Source organism: Portunus trituberculatus, chromosome 46 (assembly GCF_017591435.1).
Source record: "Portunus trituberculatus isolate SZX2019 chromosome 46, ASM1759143v1, whole genome shotgun sequence".
NCBI lineage: Eukaryota > Metazoa > Arthropoda > Malacostraca > Decapoda > Portunidae > Portunus > Portunus trituberculatus.
In genome coordinates, this window is record NC_059300.1 from 26,467,592 (window position 1) to 26,484,531 (window position 16,940).

General features: G+C 44.3%; 3 protein-coding genes across 4 annotated transcripts in view; 2 read left to right on the plus strand and 1 right to left on the minus strand.

The window, feature by feature from the left end:
* LOC123520044 (dolichol kinase-like) overlaps nt 1–3,085 on the minus strand; it is a 48,921-nt gene extending 45,836 nt beyond the window's left edge. The window contains exon 1 of the mRNA XM_045281904.1: nt 2,971–3,085. The gene's annotated coding sequence lies outside the window, so the exon portion shown is untranslated. The remainder of the gene's footprint in view (nt 1–2,970) is intronic.
* On the plus strand, nt 1,651–4,329 carry LOC123520045. Its single transcript, XM_045281906.1, has 3 exons — nt 1,651–2,628; nt 3,012–3,210; nt 3,822–4,329. The coding sequence occupies exons 1-3, from the start codon at nt 2,000–2,002 to the stop codon at nt 4,149–4,151; spliced, it is 1,158 nt and encodes a 385-aa protein (XP_045137841.1). The 5' UTR covers nt 1,651–1,999; the 3' UTR covers nt 4,152–4,329.
* A 6,291-nt stretch (nt 4,330–10,620) lies between these two features.
* On the plus strand, nt 10,621–14,399 carry LOC123520046 (glycine receptor subunit alphaZ1-like). 2 transcript variants are annotated; one of them, XM_045281907.1, is made up of 4 exons: nt 10,621–10,747; nt 11,274–11,390; nt 12,367–12,561; nt 13,579–14,399. In XM_045281907.1, the coding sequence occupies exons 1-4, from the start codon at nt 10,634–10,636 to the stop codon at nt 13,774–13,776; spliced, it is 624 nt and encodes a 207-aa protein (XP_045137842.1). In that variant the 5' UTR covers nt 10,621–10,633; the 3' UTR covers nt 13,777–14,399. The 2 variants fall into 2 exon arrangements, with proteins under 2 accessions (XP_045137842.1, XP_045137843.1); XM_045281908.1 differs by having other exon boundaries at nt 13,582–14,399.
* Nucleotides 14,400–16,940: the final 2,541 nt, after the last annotated feature.

Below are 16,940 nucleotides of genomic sequence, written 5' to 3' on the forward strand. Positions count from 1 at the left end.
CAGCAGTAGCAGCAGCAGCAGCAGCAGCAGCAGTAGCAGCAGCAGCAGCAGCAGCAGCAGCAGCAGCAGCAGCAGCAGCAGCAGCAGCAGTAGCAGCAGCAGCAGCAGCAGCAGCAGTGCAGCAGCAGCAGCAGCAGCAGCAGCAGTAGCAGTAGCAGCAGCAGTGCAGTAGCAGCAGCAGCAGCAGCAGTGGTAGCAGCAGTGGTAGCAGTGGTGCAGTGGCAGCAGCAGTAGTGGTGGTGCAGCAGTGGTGGCAGCAGCAGTGGCAGCAGTGGTGGTGGTTGCAGTGGTGGTGCAGCAGCAGCAGTGGTGGTGGTGTGGTAGCAGTGGTGGTCGTGGTGGTGGTATGTTGTGGTGTTGTGGTGTTGCGTGTGGTGGCAGCATGGCAGCAGCAGCAGCAGCAGCAGCAGCAGCAGCAGTGGTGGCAGCAGTGGCAGTGGCAGTGGCAGCAGCAGCAGCAGCTGCAGTGGTGGTGGTGGTGGTGGTGGTGGTGGTGTGGCAGCAGCAGCAGCAGCAGCAGCAGCAGCAGCAGCAGCAGCAGCAGCAGCAGCAGCAGCAGCAGGTGCAGTAGTGGTGGTGGCAGCAGCAGCAGTAGCAGTAGCAGCAGCAGCAGCAGCAGCAGCAGCAGCAGCAGCAGCAGCAGCAGTAGTATTAGTAGTAGTAGTAGTAATAATAATTATAATAATAACAATAATAATAAAATAAGTGATACAATTGGAATCAATGTTATCGTATACGCAGCGTCCCGTGAAAAACCACCTGAAAAAACGTACCCAAGTGTGTGCGTGTAATTTTTCACCTCGATCGTCTGCTGGTCACCCAGCCAGTCTTCCCCATTACGGAGCGAGCTCAGAGCTCATAGACCGATCTTCGGGTAGGACTGAGACCACATCAACACACAACACACACCGGGAAAGCGAGACCACAACCCCTGGAGTTACATCCCGTACCTACTTACTGCTAGGTGAACACACCCCACACATTAAGAGGCTTGCCCATTTACCTCGCCGCTTTCCGGGACTCGAACCCGGCCCTCTCGATTGTGAGTCGAAAGTGCTAACCACTACACTACGCGGTGTGTGTGTGTGTGTGTGTGTGTGTGTGTGTGTGTGTGTGTGTGTTTCACTGTTTGATCTGCTGCAGTCTCTGACGAGACAGCCAGACGTTACCCTACGGAACGAGCTCAGAGCTCATTATTTCCGATCTTCGGATAGGCCTGAGACCAGGCACACACCACACACCTTGACAACAAGGTCACAACTCCTCGATTTACATCCCGTACCTACTCACTGCTAGGTGAACAGGGGCTACACGTGAAAGGAAACACACCCAAATATCTCCACCCGGCCTGGGAATCGAACCCCGGTCCTCTGTGTGTGTGTGTGTGTGTGTGTACAGTAGCTAGCTGATGCACGCATATGTCTGCCTCATACTCGCACATCACACGTTAGTAGAAATTGATTGGTTTTATTTGGTACAGTTACCCCATCGACATGTTTAAGAATGTGTGATTGAGGAGGGAGTTGTATTGCCTGTGTGTATGGGGGGGGGGCGGCGCTGAGTACGACATGTGCACACTGGCGGGTCTTGAGGAACGGTAGTTTGGGAACCACTGTGTTAGTTGCAATGGTCGCGTTTAAGATTCTTTGTTACCTCATCATCACTTGTTTGTCTTGTTTCAGTCACCACGATCACGTTTGCTTCCGCAAGTGTCCCCCGGGCACCGTGTCCACCCTGGCCAGGCCTTTGTGGATCATTTAGTTGCTTTGATGTGTAAGCCAGTTTCTCTGTTCCCGCCATAGGCCGGCCGCCGCCCCGAACACCGGTGCAGTCTGGCTGGGTGGTGGTGGGCCAGGACCAAGACAGACTGGCTGGAGGCTACCAGGCAGACCAGTCCTTCCGTGGGTCTGTGACTAGACTCCGTATTTGGAGTCGCCGGCTGCTCCCTCAGGATATAATCGCCGTGGCTAAGTGCGAGTCCTCGCAGGACTATGACGCCATGTTTATGTGGCCGTCACCCAGAGTCTGGACACTAAACCACACAGCGCAGATACTGCAGGTCCCGCGCCTGGACATTTGTCGCCCTAAGGGGCCTTTCCTCACGCTACTCTCTGCCAAAATGTCGCTCAGGTTGGCGCAGCGCCTGTGCACTGCCGCAGCTTCTGATGTTGTCATTCCTACCTCGCAAAACGAGACTGAGACCATCCTCAGCCTGACGTTGGAGGCCGGCAGCTCCTGCAGTGGTAGACCCAACGAGCCGCTGATGTGGCTGGGCGCGTCTGATGAGGACACGGAGGGTCGCTGGGTGGACGAGGAGGGTCGCCTTCTGTCTTACGAGAACTGGATGGAAGGCCAGCCTAACGGCATGACGCTGGAGAACAGAGCCGTGATGACCAACGCAGGAACGTGGATGGACCTGCACACTCGTAACTACCAGTATTGCGCCGTGTGCAGCACCAAGAACGGCCGCCCACTGTTGCTGAGGGTGAGGGGGTTGTGCTCCAGCCTGCAGCACGACACTCGCTACATTCAGGAGGGACATGTACTGGCCAAGCCTTTCTTCAGGGGCTTCACTGTCTCCAATATATCTTGGAGCGGAACCAAGTGGCTGGCACAGCACAAGGACAGGTGAGAGGGCGGTGCAGGGCAGAGATGCAGTGAAAGGATTGAAGGCACAGTTACGGAGTACAGCACAAGGGGCATGCATGTGGACACAAGAAGCCGTTAACACTCCTCCCAGACAACAATGAAATAATACATGCACGCTAAGGACACCGAGAGTCATGAGTACCACACACAGCCAACACTCCCTCTACCTCCTCACACTTATTGCTGACCTCCACACACACCCAGCACTCTCAACACTTCCTCACACCGCTCCAGGGTACAGTGTGCAAGACTGAGCACCATCACACACTCCGCACATCATAACACCAAGAGTCATCCTGCTCGTGCCAATCCTGCCCTTACCGTCATAGTCTTCACGGCGGCATCTTCCCTTGTCCTGGCAGCCCCGAGGTGGTGCTTTCCTTCACGCCGGAAGACCCACGGGAGCTGCCCCTAGGAAGGAAGACGTGGATGGTGGCTGGGAAAAGCGACTGTGGGGACGAGAGCGGCCGTCTGGTACTCGCCCTCACCACCTGCGCGCCAGGACACTTCACTTGCGACGACGGCTCCTGCATCCCTGCCAACATGAGATGCGACTTTCAGGTGAGGCTTTTATTGCTGCTGATGTTACTACAGCTACTATTACTTTCAATATCTCTAATTCTTTTACTACCACTGTTACTACTACTACTACTACTACTACTGCTATTGCTACTACTACTACTACTATTACTACTCTACTGCTACCTCTACTGCAACGACCATACAATAATTTTCAGACGTCGTGACGGGGCAAGAGGATATGAGAGGCTAGGTAAGGGAACATAAAAAAAAAAGGTGTGAAAAGAGAAGTTTGAATGATATAAAACAGAACAATATCACTGCAGGCAAGTTAGTGATTTTTGGAACAGACTTAAAAAAAGAGTGGTAGGAAGCGCACTGATTTAACTCAAGGAAAACTGAAGAAATATAGGTTGTTTTCTGCTCCTACTTCAACCATATCCAGTACAAACAAGTCTTCTTTCACTAACATTCATAAACTTCTTTCCTCTCCTCTCTCCCTCTCCCTCTCTCTCTCTCTCTCTCTCTCAGACTACCTTTCTACTTCCATCCCTATAACCTGACGTACATAGATAATTAAGCTTGTATATTATAACTAAACAAACCCAAAATACAAAAACCACCATCCTTACTCATTACCTCTCAAAATAAAGTCTGACTGTAAAGATGAGAGTGACGAGACGGAATGCGAGACAGTCACACTCCCGCCCGCATACAAGTCCAACATCCCGCCACGCCCAGCATCCCCCACGCCCGACGCCGCCGCCCACCCGATCTCCCTCCACATCAACGTGCTCAGTCTGGAGATAGTGACAGGCAAGATGGAGATTGTAATGGACTTCACCGCCACGCTCAGATGGACGGACCCGCGCCTCGTGTTCCGGGACCTGAAGCACGACCAGGCGACCAATGCCCTGCAGCTCCCCGCCCTCAGGAGTCTGTGGGTGCCGCAGGTGAGGGTGTGCAAGGGCGTCACCGGGTAAAACAGACGAGAAAGATAGTCGATGGTTTACGTGTTATTATTTGTTTTCGTTTGATTAGTCGATGGTTTACTTGTTCTTATTCTTTATTTTGCTGATTATGTTCGTTTGTTTACTAATATGTCTGTTTACTATATTTATTTGTTGTTTTTGTCTTTGCGCAAGGGTGTCGCCAGCTGAGATAGATTAAAAATGTAGGTATTCGGTAGGTAATGATTAGGTTTGTATCGGTTTGTGCTGTTTACTTAATTTTACAGATATTGTTTATTGATTATCTTTCTTCTACTTTTGTCTATTTATCTGCCATTCACTCATTTTCACTCATTTCCTCTTGAGGCAAAGAAGAAAAATAAACTTGGTAGATGGGCGATGTGACGATTCATTCTCAGTTTTTATTTACTATACCGATTTATCAACTTGTTTATCTATTTATTGTTTGTTTGTTCATTTTCCTGTTTTCTTATTAATTTTACGCTAATGCAAGACAAGGAGGACAGGCACGCACAGTACATACATACATACATACAGGTGGTCAATGGTTACACCTGTTCCAAACAAGTTTTATCCTCTTCGCTGATTTATCAATCTCTTCCTTATGTCCGCTGCTCATTCATCTATCTGTTCATTGATTCATTCTTATCGTTGTGTGGTTTGTTTATTCGTTCGTGTTAGTGTGCTTGTTTATGCATACCTACATTTGTCAAGGTGGACAGTGTTGCAGAACTAACTCGCTCTCCCTCGCACTTCACACTTTACATTACTTCACACTACACACACACACACACACACACACACACACACACACACACACACGTCTCGAGGCCGAAACGTAGTGCCAAAACGCAACACAGTCTACGTAAAGTAGACTAACCGAGAGAGAGAGAGAGAGAGAGAGAGAGAGAGAGAGAGAGAGAGAGAGAGAGAGAATATCTACGTCGTTGTTTTATACTCTCATGATCCTACGCACACAACAAAAACCGAGAGAGAGAATAAACCTCAGTTTTAACGCTTTCCTTACAAACAAGCATCGAAGCAGCGCGGTATAGTCTGTGAACCTATCAATAACAGAGTCACACGAGGGGAGGGGAATGCGCGACACCGAAGTAACAACGGAAAGAATATTGGGTTAGTGTTTGTCTTTCTGGACATAAAGTTAAAATAAAAAGTAAAGTTGGAAGTTCTTTCGCGTTTCATGGGTAGTGATGTTGGAAAAATTTGGTATGTGTACAGTACATTGCTGGGTGCACGTGTGAGTGTGTGCGCGTGTCAAGATATGGACATTAACACTGCATTAAAGAGCGAGTCAACATACTTCCCGGGATGACGCAGGGCTAAATGAGTATCGAGTAGGTAAAGATTACGTTATGGACACACTCTACAGCTGCATGTGGCCTCTCTCTCTAGGGTTCGATATTGTGGTGAGTGGCTTCCCTTACCCCGCGACGCAGGACCACAAGGATATTCGGGTTTCCTCAGGTACTCTTATTAATCAGCCTGTAGGAAAGATGAATTGTTGCGCCGGATGCCATAACTTGTACACACACTAAAGTCATTGGGTGTGTAACCAGACGCTCGCCACTGTTTGGATCCAGCACGGAGGAAACCAAAAGAAAAGATGGAACAAGTGACAGTTATAAAGAATAAAAGCACTACTGTAATCATTCCTTAGGAGTAGTACGTGAAGTGCCTGACATCAGGATTATAATATGGCATTATTATTATTATTATTATCATCATCATCATCATTACTAAGGATATTACGTATCATGGAAGGATATTACGTATCATGGACCTACCACAAGAATTTCTCCATGAGGCCAACGCAACATTTTGTGAAAGTTTTATGTGTGAGTCTCAATGACCCAAAGGAATGCTCGGTATGGAAGAAGAAAAAATAAATAAAACAGGAAACGGATCGGCTCTATGTTTGTCGTATAAAAGAAGAAAAAAAAAAAGACAAGAAAAAAAATCATGGGAAGTCTTCTGTTTCAATCGAAGTGATTTCATGATTTTAAGAGGAGCAGAAAAACTTCTTTGCTATGTGTATGTGCGTGTGGCTCACGATCTGAAGCTTCTCCCTTTGCATACAAGAGTGAGTCAACAAGTTTACGGTATGGCACACGAGAGAGAGAGAGAGAGAGAGAGAGAGAGAGAGAGAGAGAGAGAGAGAGAGAGAGAGAGAGAGAGAGAGAGAGAGAGAGTAACAGTTTTTGGGTGTACGGGAATGAATAGGAGTGAATTAAATCAGTGACTGACAGAGTAAAGTAAATTAAAATAATTGCCAGACAACAAACCATATAACACAACAACAACAACAACAACAACTACTTCTACTACATTATTACTACTACTACTACCCACCATTACCACCACCACCTACTACTACTACTACTACCATCACCACCACCACAACCATCACGCCTACTAATACTACTTTTCTTTATCACTGACCACTTGCGTAATTTCAGGGATCGAAAAAAAATAAATAAATAAATAACATGAGTGAAATTACGTTCATGATAATGATAATAATCTAAAATGAAATATTCTTGATGATTAATGGTTTCTTGGAATTGTATCTCCTCTCCTACTTAGGGAAACATTGTGAAATATTTAAATGTCTCATTGACGGCTCTTAATGCCGAAGCGTCCATTACGCGGAGTGACTGCTACCGAAACTATGTAGACTTTGCTGAAAATAGATTGGCCAGATATTAGAACCCTCCACCCTGTAACATTCCTCAGGACCGATATATTTGTGACTCCATAGTGCGATGGTTGGAGCGCCGGGTTATAAGTGTCCGCATACTCCAGTTAGAACCAAGGCTCCAAGGCTGAGGCTGTTCATCTTCTTATATAGTGAGTCTATAAATTTGTATCTGGCAAACAAAGGAAAGGTAAGCTGTTGAACCCAGACTTCCAGAAAGCCCTGCATTCCGAGGTGAGGGACTCGAAGGTCAGTGAGACGGAAATGAGCGAGGAAGCTACACTCCAACGTGTGTCCGCCAAAACTTTACCTTCATTCAGTCTTAGCTAGAATAAAGAAAGAAAGAAAGAACACATGTTATCTGTCTGTCTGTTAGTCTATTCTTCGCAGCAACTTCAGCGATATAATAAATGGATCCCGAGCATCTTGAAAGTTTAAACAGACAAACGAGTTACTGTGAACCGGTCTGTCCACAGGTGTCGTTCAGCAATGCGAAGGGCAACGCTCACACCCTGCTGGACGAGGAGATCAAGGGCCTGGTGCTGCGACACGGCCAGGCGCGCCCCGGCGACCATACCCACGCCAGGGAGGGTGAGGCCCGAGAGAGAGAGAGAGAGAGAGAGAGAGAGAGAGAGAGAGAGTGTGTGTGTGTGTGTGTTGCAACATCAGACATGAGAAAACCCACAAAACACTGCAATAATGTAAATAAGAATTATTGGGACCTACATTTTTTTTGTCCTAAGGTAATTTTTACCAAACCAACAAAAATTCATACATGATAAATTAAAGACAGACAATCAATAGTTTCGTCCGCCAGAGTGAGCGGCAACACTGAAACAATACCGAAAGAACTCCAGTATACTGTATAATGGAAAAAGTAAAGAATGGCACGTCCTTTCTAATCATTGAAACAACCATGCAAAGTGATAGAGTAGTTACTGTACAACAGTCTGTGATGTCTTTAATGTGGGGACGGCTTTTGTAAGGCCATATTCCGGTGCCTGCAGAATCTAGGTCCACAATGATCAGTCATGTATGAAGGTAAACAAGTTAGGTTAGGTTAGGTTAGGTTAGGTGGACGGATAGGTTAGGTTAGAATAGTTAAGGGAGGGGTCCGCGGGGCGCAGCCCCCAGACTAGCAGGTTAGGTTAGAATAGAATAATTTCAGCGAAAATTATCCATGAATTTTTACATTTTTCAAATTTTTATGGTAGGGTTAGGTTAGGATAGTTTAGGCGGGAGCTCCGGGGGACGCAGCCCCACGGCAAGCAGGTTATTATGTTATGTTAGGTTAGGTTTTCAGCGAAAAATATCCATGAATTTTTTAATTTTCCAAATTTTTCCTTAAAAAACGGCTGTTTTTGTCCTTAGATTTTTATCGAATCGCCATATCTCGCCTCTTTTGGTTCCCCGCCTAAAACCCCCGATTCCCCACAGTTCCCAAGCTTGCTGGGGCAGGTGGGGGGCTGGGACGGAAGAAAAGGAGGAGGTCCTATTTTGTACTTTTACCTATATAATTAACTCAACGGGTCTTCTTCGCGATAATGTTCTCTTTGGTCCTTCTACTTTCTGCATACAGGGCAAGGAGGGGGTGGGGAAGGAGAGAAAGATAACAATTGAATACTGAACAGACGGTAAATCTTACCAATAGCACCTCCTTATATATTCTTATGGCATCCCTCCCCAGTCCCAGCAAGCTTGGGGACCTGTGGGGAATCGGGGGTTTTAGGGGGGGAGGAATATTTGAGTGATATATGGACTGAAAAATCTAGAGAAATTTCTCCAAATGTTCGAAAATATCCCTAAGTATAGGGAAGTTTTACATAACCCTCCCCCCTATAACACTAACCTAACCCTAACATAAACCTAACGTAACCCAACCTAACCTAACCTAACAAACCTAACGTCACCCAACCTAACCTAACCTTAACATAAACCTAACCTAACGTAACCTAACCCTAACATAAACCTAACCTAACGTAACCTTGCTTTGGGGCAGCTTCCTCCCCACACCGGTTCTTTTATAGCTTCACACAATATGCCCTACCAATACCCCTCCTCAAAATACCTTAACGAAAGGATGAAGGTCCTGGCTGGTCCTCTTCTCTACACTGACTTGCATCACAGGAGCGATGATTTCCCAGAAACCAAATTCGCAACCTTTACAACTAATGTCACTGGTGGCCATGACTGAACTGTGCACACAGATGTCTTTGTGCACCTGTCTGCCCAGCTGTGCCCCACGTACAAATACATATAGCAAATTCCCATTGGCGCAGCTCGTGGTGTTAAGAGGTGGTGGCACGTCATTGGCCAAAAGAACTATAGACACAATAAGAATCCTATTCAGCAGTTACCGACAAACCCCAGCTATAAACAAATGCAAGTCAGTGTACTGCTCATTTCTGAGTGTGATGGAGCTCCGTGGCTCGCCGCAGCTTGCTGGACTTAGAGTAAACTTGCCGAACACCGCACATTTGAAGGCTTGTGTACGACACACTAAGGCCGTCCCCCAAATAAAACCACAAGAAACGTATTGTGCATTAAGTACTTTATTAGGAGGTCCTATTGGTAAGATTATCCGAAAAGACTCCATGATAACCGACTGACTCACTGCCTCCTCCACACAGTCAACTTCTTCAGCGGCGAGGAGAACCCGGTGCTGGTGTCACGGAAGTATTCGGCGATCTACCGGTGCAGCCTCGACCTCACCCTGTACCCTTTCGACTCCCAGGTCAGGCTTACAAGTGTACTATTACACTGCCTTGTCTTCTACCTTGCCTAAGACTAGTGTCACTGCTCATAATGGCCACTATAACTGCCGCCAACCCGCCACTGTGATTGAAGGCTGCATCATCTTACATTGGCAACCTACCGTCTGATCTCGTGCATGCCGTTAGAAATACTTATCACTACAAGCCTATACAGCAACATTTCTTACCTGAAACACAGAATTAACTATACTTCACAGTATTCGCTATTGTTGTTACTAAATCTTACCGCATGCACAGACATTCAAACCATCTGTATCTGTCCACTCATTCTGATGAAGCTGGAAGTTAGATCTGCGCCAACAGTACATAAAAGACTGAAGAGTAGACTATTATACAGTATAACACTTACTTTCTGTTCAGAGTCCTTGCGCAGCTCCTCCAGCCACGAATCACAGCCGCTTAATGAGTGGGAGCCGCTGTGATCTGAACAGTCATATGAAGCAGTTGCAATAATGAAACCTCGAAGCTTCACACCCACTTTCTTTCTTGTTTATTAGTCTATGAAGTAAACTCCTTCATTCTGCTTACTATTTAGTGATTTGATACAGCTTCAGAAACTTATGTGGGGATTAAAATAGTGAAGACTGTAGCCATTAATCTTCTGGCATTCATAAACTCTTCCTAATGTCAAGAAAATCGTCTAATCGTACACAGATCTCAAGGTAAAAATGTGTCGCAGTGTTGAAGGGGTTCAGATTATATCCTTTCCTTTCTTTATTTGTTTATCTGGTATGGTTTTTTTCTTTGCCTTCCATTTTTCTCCTTATGTCTTTCAAAAACATCACTTCTTCTCATTTCTCCATCCTTCTCGAACTCTATTTCCTTTTCCATCTCCTTCCTCCCCACCTCCTCGTTTGCCTTACACCACCGCATTCCCTTTCTACCTCCTTCTTTCTTTTCATTTAATTTTTACCTATTTCTCAGCTTTCACCTACCTCTCCTCCCCCCTGCAGGAATGCAACTTCGTGTTCTTGCTGACGTCAGCCCGCAAGGAGAGGCTCCAGATGGTACGGAACGGAGAGGGCGTCACATACAGCGGATCGCGGCAGCTGCTTGAATACAGCATTGAGTCCATTGTAACAAGGCCCGCCAATCACACCAGATACAGCGCACTGCAGGTAACTGAACGATATCACAGGAACATCGGTGGTGTAGCGAGGCGGAAAGTGATAGGGCAAGATAGCAAATGTTAAGAGGTAAAGGCTACTTAATTTTAAACTATGCTTAATTTGATAGCACTTAATTCAGCACAGACCGTCAGCTTTCGGTTGCTCCTGTAGATGTCGTCATGGCAATAAACTCAGTAGGTAAACTCTGGAACTCCCTACTTGCTTCTGTATTTCCAACTTCTTGTGACTTGACTTCATGTAAGAGGAAGTTTCAAGACATTTATCTCTTTTTTTTGGGGAGGCTAACTCTCTCGGACCTGCAAGGGGACTGGCAACTAAACGGGCCTTTTTCTTTTTCGTTTTATGTTGCCCTTGACCAGTTTTTCCCCCTCTTACATAAGAATAATGAAATAATAGGAATAAGTTGAGTATCTAGTTTTAGTGATTTTAACTCCTCGTCTTCCTTCCCTCCCTCATTTCTTGCCTGCCTGTCGTCTCTTAAAACTCCTTACGTTCGCCTCCCCTCCCGGCCCAGGCCATTGTTCGTTTCCGGCGGCGTTACGGCTTCGCTATCCTGACTGTGTATACGCCTTCCTGTTTCTTCGTCATCATCGCCTACCTCACCACCTTCTACCCGCTTTCCAACCTGCAGGTAAGCCGCCATCACCATTATCGTCACTGTACGTCACAATCCCTGGCTTCAAACAATACTCTGGCTCAGTGTTTAGAGCTTCTTTGAATTATGTTTGGTATTCACTTAGAGAAAATTAATGAGGGAATGAATGAATGAATAATGAATGCTTCTCTCAGCCAGCACTCACCACCACCCTTTCTATAAACACCACCCGTGCCAGACTGTCACCACTAATGTCATCACTACCATACTACACGTAGCATTAAACATTTCTATAACCGCCATCATCACCAAGGGAGTATGCTTCTATCACCACCACCACCACCACTAATCAGTCACTGCTCACCACCATTACTGAGTCACCGCTTCAGTATATTATCACTCACCACTCCCCCACCAACAATCAAATAATCAGTCACTTATTTTTCGTTTCTCTCTTATTTTCGTATTTCGGATTAACCTTCCCCAATGCGATCGGGTCATCTGCGCCTTCTCCCAGTCACATGCCAAAGTCACATTCATTGTATGCATGTTTTCTTTCACTGCATTCAGAAACCTCCTTTTTAAAATCTTGATTACCATGACGCGTTTTCATATTCATTCTGCTTGCTATCTGGTGCTTTCATACAGCTTCAAAGTGGGTGATTAAAATTGTGATGACTGTGGCCATTAATCTTCTGACCTCCATTGACCCTTCTTAATGTCAAGAGAATAGTCTAATCGTACACAAATCTCAAGGTAAAAATGTGTCCCTGTATTGAGGCGGTTAAATCTTCCTCTTTCCTCTCCTGCCTGGTACATAATATCCATCACCAGCATCCTTCGTCTCTCCTGACACGCCCAAACACCTCGGCGTTCTCACCAAACTACACATTCACCACACGCATCAATACACAACATTATACTCTCACCACCACTATCACAATCACCACTTCGTCACACTTCCCTCACCCTGTACACAGTCACCACCACCAGCTTCTCCCCCTTTCCTCAGGTGCGTGTGGTGATCGCCCTCACGGCCATGCTGGTGCTCACAACGCTGCTCAGCCAAGTGTCATCAAACCTTCCCAGGAACTCTTACTTCAAGGCCCTCGACGTGTGGATGTTCGGGGCAATTGGACTTATCTTCTCCATCCTCATTCTGCAGACTGTGGTGGACGTGGTAGCGAGAGGCGAAGAGACTACCAAGGTGTGTGTGTGTATGTGTGTGTGTGTGTTTGAGATACTTTACTTTAAAGGGATACTTTTGGGCACCTCCTATCTGAGAGTCCACCCGCTAGGAAACCATTACCCCGAGTGAGGAAGCCCAACCTACACTCGGACCGTGGACAGGATTCGAACCCGTGCGCTTGGAAACCCCTCGGACCCCAAAGTACGCATGGTTCCACTGTACCACGGTGGCCCCTGGTGTGTGTGTGTGTGTGTGTGTGTGTGTGTGTGTGTGTGTGTGTGTGTGTGTGTGTGTGTGTGAAATCAAACCACCTCCCTACTTTCTCGTTCTCTAATTCATGCCAAGCTATATCTAACACTCTCTGGGGAATGAATGAGCAGGTGGAAGGAGAAAGAGTCGGTTAAATGGTGTCTCAGTGCCGGTGCCTTGTTAGCGTGAGTGTGAGTGCCGTACTAGTCTAAAAATTGGCGCAAGAGACAAGCATAGGGAGCTTTAAAAGGAGATTACACAAATTTATAGGTTGGAATGAGGAGTGAAATTACGTTAGCATGTTTGATGAAATTAAGGGACTGGTAAGTGTAGGCCTGTGTAGTTGTAGCTTCCCTTTCCTTATGTTATCAACCCCTTGAGTACCATGACGCGTTTCCATATTCATTCTGCTTACTATTTAGTGACTTTTATACAGCTTCAGAAACTTATGTGAGAGGCAAAATTAGTGAAGACTGTGGCCATTAATCTTCTGACCTCTATAAAGCCTTACTAATGTCAATAAAATAGTCTAATCGTACATAAATCTCAAGGTAAAAATGTGTCCTGCAGTATTGAGTGGTTTAAAGCAATTTCTTACTGGTTCCTTCCACCAGCAGAAATTTATGTGAGGATTTAAATAGTGAAAACTGTGGCCATTATTCTTCTAACCTCCATAGACCCTTCCTAATGTCAATAAAATAGTCTAATCGTACATAAATCTCAAGGTGAAAATGTGTCCCAGTAGTGAGTGAGTTAAAGCAGTCATCTACCGTTTCCTTCCTCCAGCAGGTGTCGCCGAGGCCGGATAAGGGAATAGTACACATAGAGTCAAGCATAATGGGTCCCAGGAACACAGCTGCAGTTTTTTTCCCGAGGACTCCGTTAGCGCCGCGGATGATGCGAGCTATGAAAGTGGGTTATCCAGTGGTGACTCTTGGCCTGGTGGTGGCTTACGTCGCCTACCTCTTCGCTGCTCTTCACTGAATGTATCGCTAGAAAAAAGAAAAGAAAAAAAAGACTGATTACCCGTAGTTGTGTTTTTAGAGAGAGAGAGAGAGAGAGAGAGAGAGAGAGAGGACACGCATTCTTTTAAGGGTTTGTCTCTCTCATCAGAACAATTCCCGCCACGGCGACGATTACTCAGATTTTCATGATCGTTTCTTGTATAGCAGTAGTGCAGGATCCGTGTTGAACTGTCCCCAGAATCATGAAAGATCACTGAAAATCCACAAACAACTTCCATGAAGTCTGATAAAAACTAGAACTATCACTAGATTCTGTACGAGCCCCAGTTCCATGTACCGTGTCTCAAGGAATTTCAGATTTTATTCTCTCTCTCTCTCTCTCTCTCTCTCTCTCTCTCTCTCTCTCTCTCATACACACACATACATTTAACTCCCGTCATTCTCTCTCTCTCTCTCTCTCTCTCTCTCTCTGACAGTGCCGGATAATCTCATTATAGTGTATATGTCTCAATGAATTCATTATTAAGTTTTACCTTTCCTCTAGATGTGTTGTAGTGTTTCTCTCATATTTAATGATACATCAAAGTTTTCTCCTGAATGTGAAACGCTCGATATTAATAAATGTTGTAATAGAAATGTATGTTATCTTACGTCTCAATCTTTTGTCTTTCTCTCTCCACAACAAACCTTCAGTATAACTATAATATGTATATGTAATTCCAACCAATGGACACGTTGGTTAAAGAAAAAAATCGAAATAGGCAAATTAAAACTATATTACATGAAAACAAAACATGTGACTTGAAAGTGACAGGTTGCATTAGGTCCTGGTTACTTTTTGCAGCTTCTCTTACATTCTTGTTCCTGTAATGAGAACAAAGCCACAAACCAGTTTATAACACCTCGCCACAAACAGACCATATACATTTTGCAAGCCTTATACCACAAGACATTGCTCTTGAACTGCCAGGGACAATACAATATTTATAATCTATAAGAGAAACCAGAGGTGCTGAGGATTACGTTTCACTATTCACTGACATCATTCGTCTGTGCGTCTTTCCAAATTATACTCCTAATAATCTTTAATTTGAGGACTCATGTCAAGGAAGGGGAATAGCTCCTCAATCTCGTGATTCCCGGTGACATACGTGACTGATTAAGCCAATCCAGCTGTCAAAAACCAACAATACCAGTTCACTAACCCCACTAACTGATTGCACCGCCTCTCATTCATCGCGGTATCTGAGGAATGGACCAACTGGCCGCAGCCCAACTGAGTGCGGGAAACTGCCCGCCATATTGACTACGAGGAAACTGCAAACGCATAATTTCTGGACTCAAGGCAGCTCATTTATTTACTCAAGGCAGCTTATTTATGACCTCTAAGCAGCTCCTTACACCCCCACCAGGGAATAATTGATTTTCGAACTTATGAAAAATTATCCATTTTTAAATTCAGCATTAAACAAAAGTCAAACTATGTACTGCACTTAGAGACAAAATAAGAGGAGCTTAAATTATAGAACTTGAAAGAACCCTCAAAGATTTATTAAATTAGGTACTATAGAAGAAATCGATTGTGAACCGTATAAGTACTACGCTGAAACCTGTAATATGTATAAAGAAGGTCAGGTCAGGTGGAGGTATCGGCAAAGGTCGCACTCTCCCCACTCAAATGCCACGTTAGGATGAGGGAGACTTTTATATAGAAAACACGTCTTGATTCTTGCCTCAACGGTGATGTGAAACAAAAGTTGGAATGATTTCGGAAATACACCAATCTATATAGAAACAGGGAGAGAAAGAAAGCTAGAGACAGAGGGTAGGGAGATGGAGCAGGGTTGGAGAAAGAAGGCAAGACCGTGATCTATGGAGAAGAGTCGATAGTTGGGGAATCCAGGTGAAGCCCAGGACCACGCTTAAACGCCCAGTTTAGATTGACTTAACTACAGGCAGTCTCCAGTCAGCCTTCTGGTCAACATAAATCTTTTATTGACAAAATTGATAAAAATTTCCTTACGAAGTATTTTATTGGAATAAAATTATTGAAAATAGATATGCAAAAATCTATGAACAGTGATAGTAAAACTAGTGTTGGTAAATAAAAATTATCATTACTTGTAAAAAATAATTTCACATTGTCTTTATTGATTAAAAACAAGATGCATTGATAAAATCGTGATAAAAAGTTTATTAAGATTTCTTTACAAAGTATTTACTTCATTTAAATAAAACAATTATATATATATATATATATATATATATATATATATATATATATATATATATATATATATATATTTATTTATTTATTTATTTATTTATTTATATGTAAAAATCTACGAACAGTGATAGTAAAATGATTATTGGTAAAAATTATCATTGGTAAAAAAAAAACTTCACTTTCTTTATTGACTAAAAGCAATAAGCAAAGCAAAAATCTATGAAAAGTCATGAACAATTCTTCTAAGATATTCAGCAACATTTCGTCTCTGATAAGTACTGACAATTGCTTTTATTCTTTCATCTGTTTCCCTGTATTTCTTCAACTCTTGTCCTGCGATCAGCTGCTGGCAATATAAGTCTCTTCCAAGTTGGACTTTTTTTTAAACCATCAATAAATTTCCCAACAGTAGGATGTTGCAATTCAAGTTCATTCTGTAGTCTTCGATGAGCAGCTTCTGCCTGATTGTTTGTCCTGTCCTCGTCATTCATAAACGTTCCACATTACATGTGAGAAAAGTGGAGCACGTCTGCCTTCACCCCTTCTGTTTATTCTGCCAACATAGTTGTCCTCAAACCAATCAAGAAATACTTGTAACTCCTCTGGCAGCTCATCAGCAAGATTTTCGATTGATTCAGTCATATATTCCATTGGTGCAAATGCCAGGGCATTGATCATTTTAGCTTTCAAAGCAAAATCTACATCATTATTATATTGTCTAGAAAATCCAAAGCATGTCAGTCTTTCATGTAAATTTTGTCAGATAGAAAAAAAAAAAACCCTGATATTTTTTTTCTCGTTAAAAACCCCTGAATTATAAGATCATCAAACAAAATGTTAATTTAGTGACTGACACTAACTCAATATGCAAAGGATATTATTAGGTCAGCCATCTAAGTACCCCTGGAAATCTTTTTGTGAATCCTTGGGAGTTCACGAACCCCCAGGATGAGAGC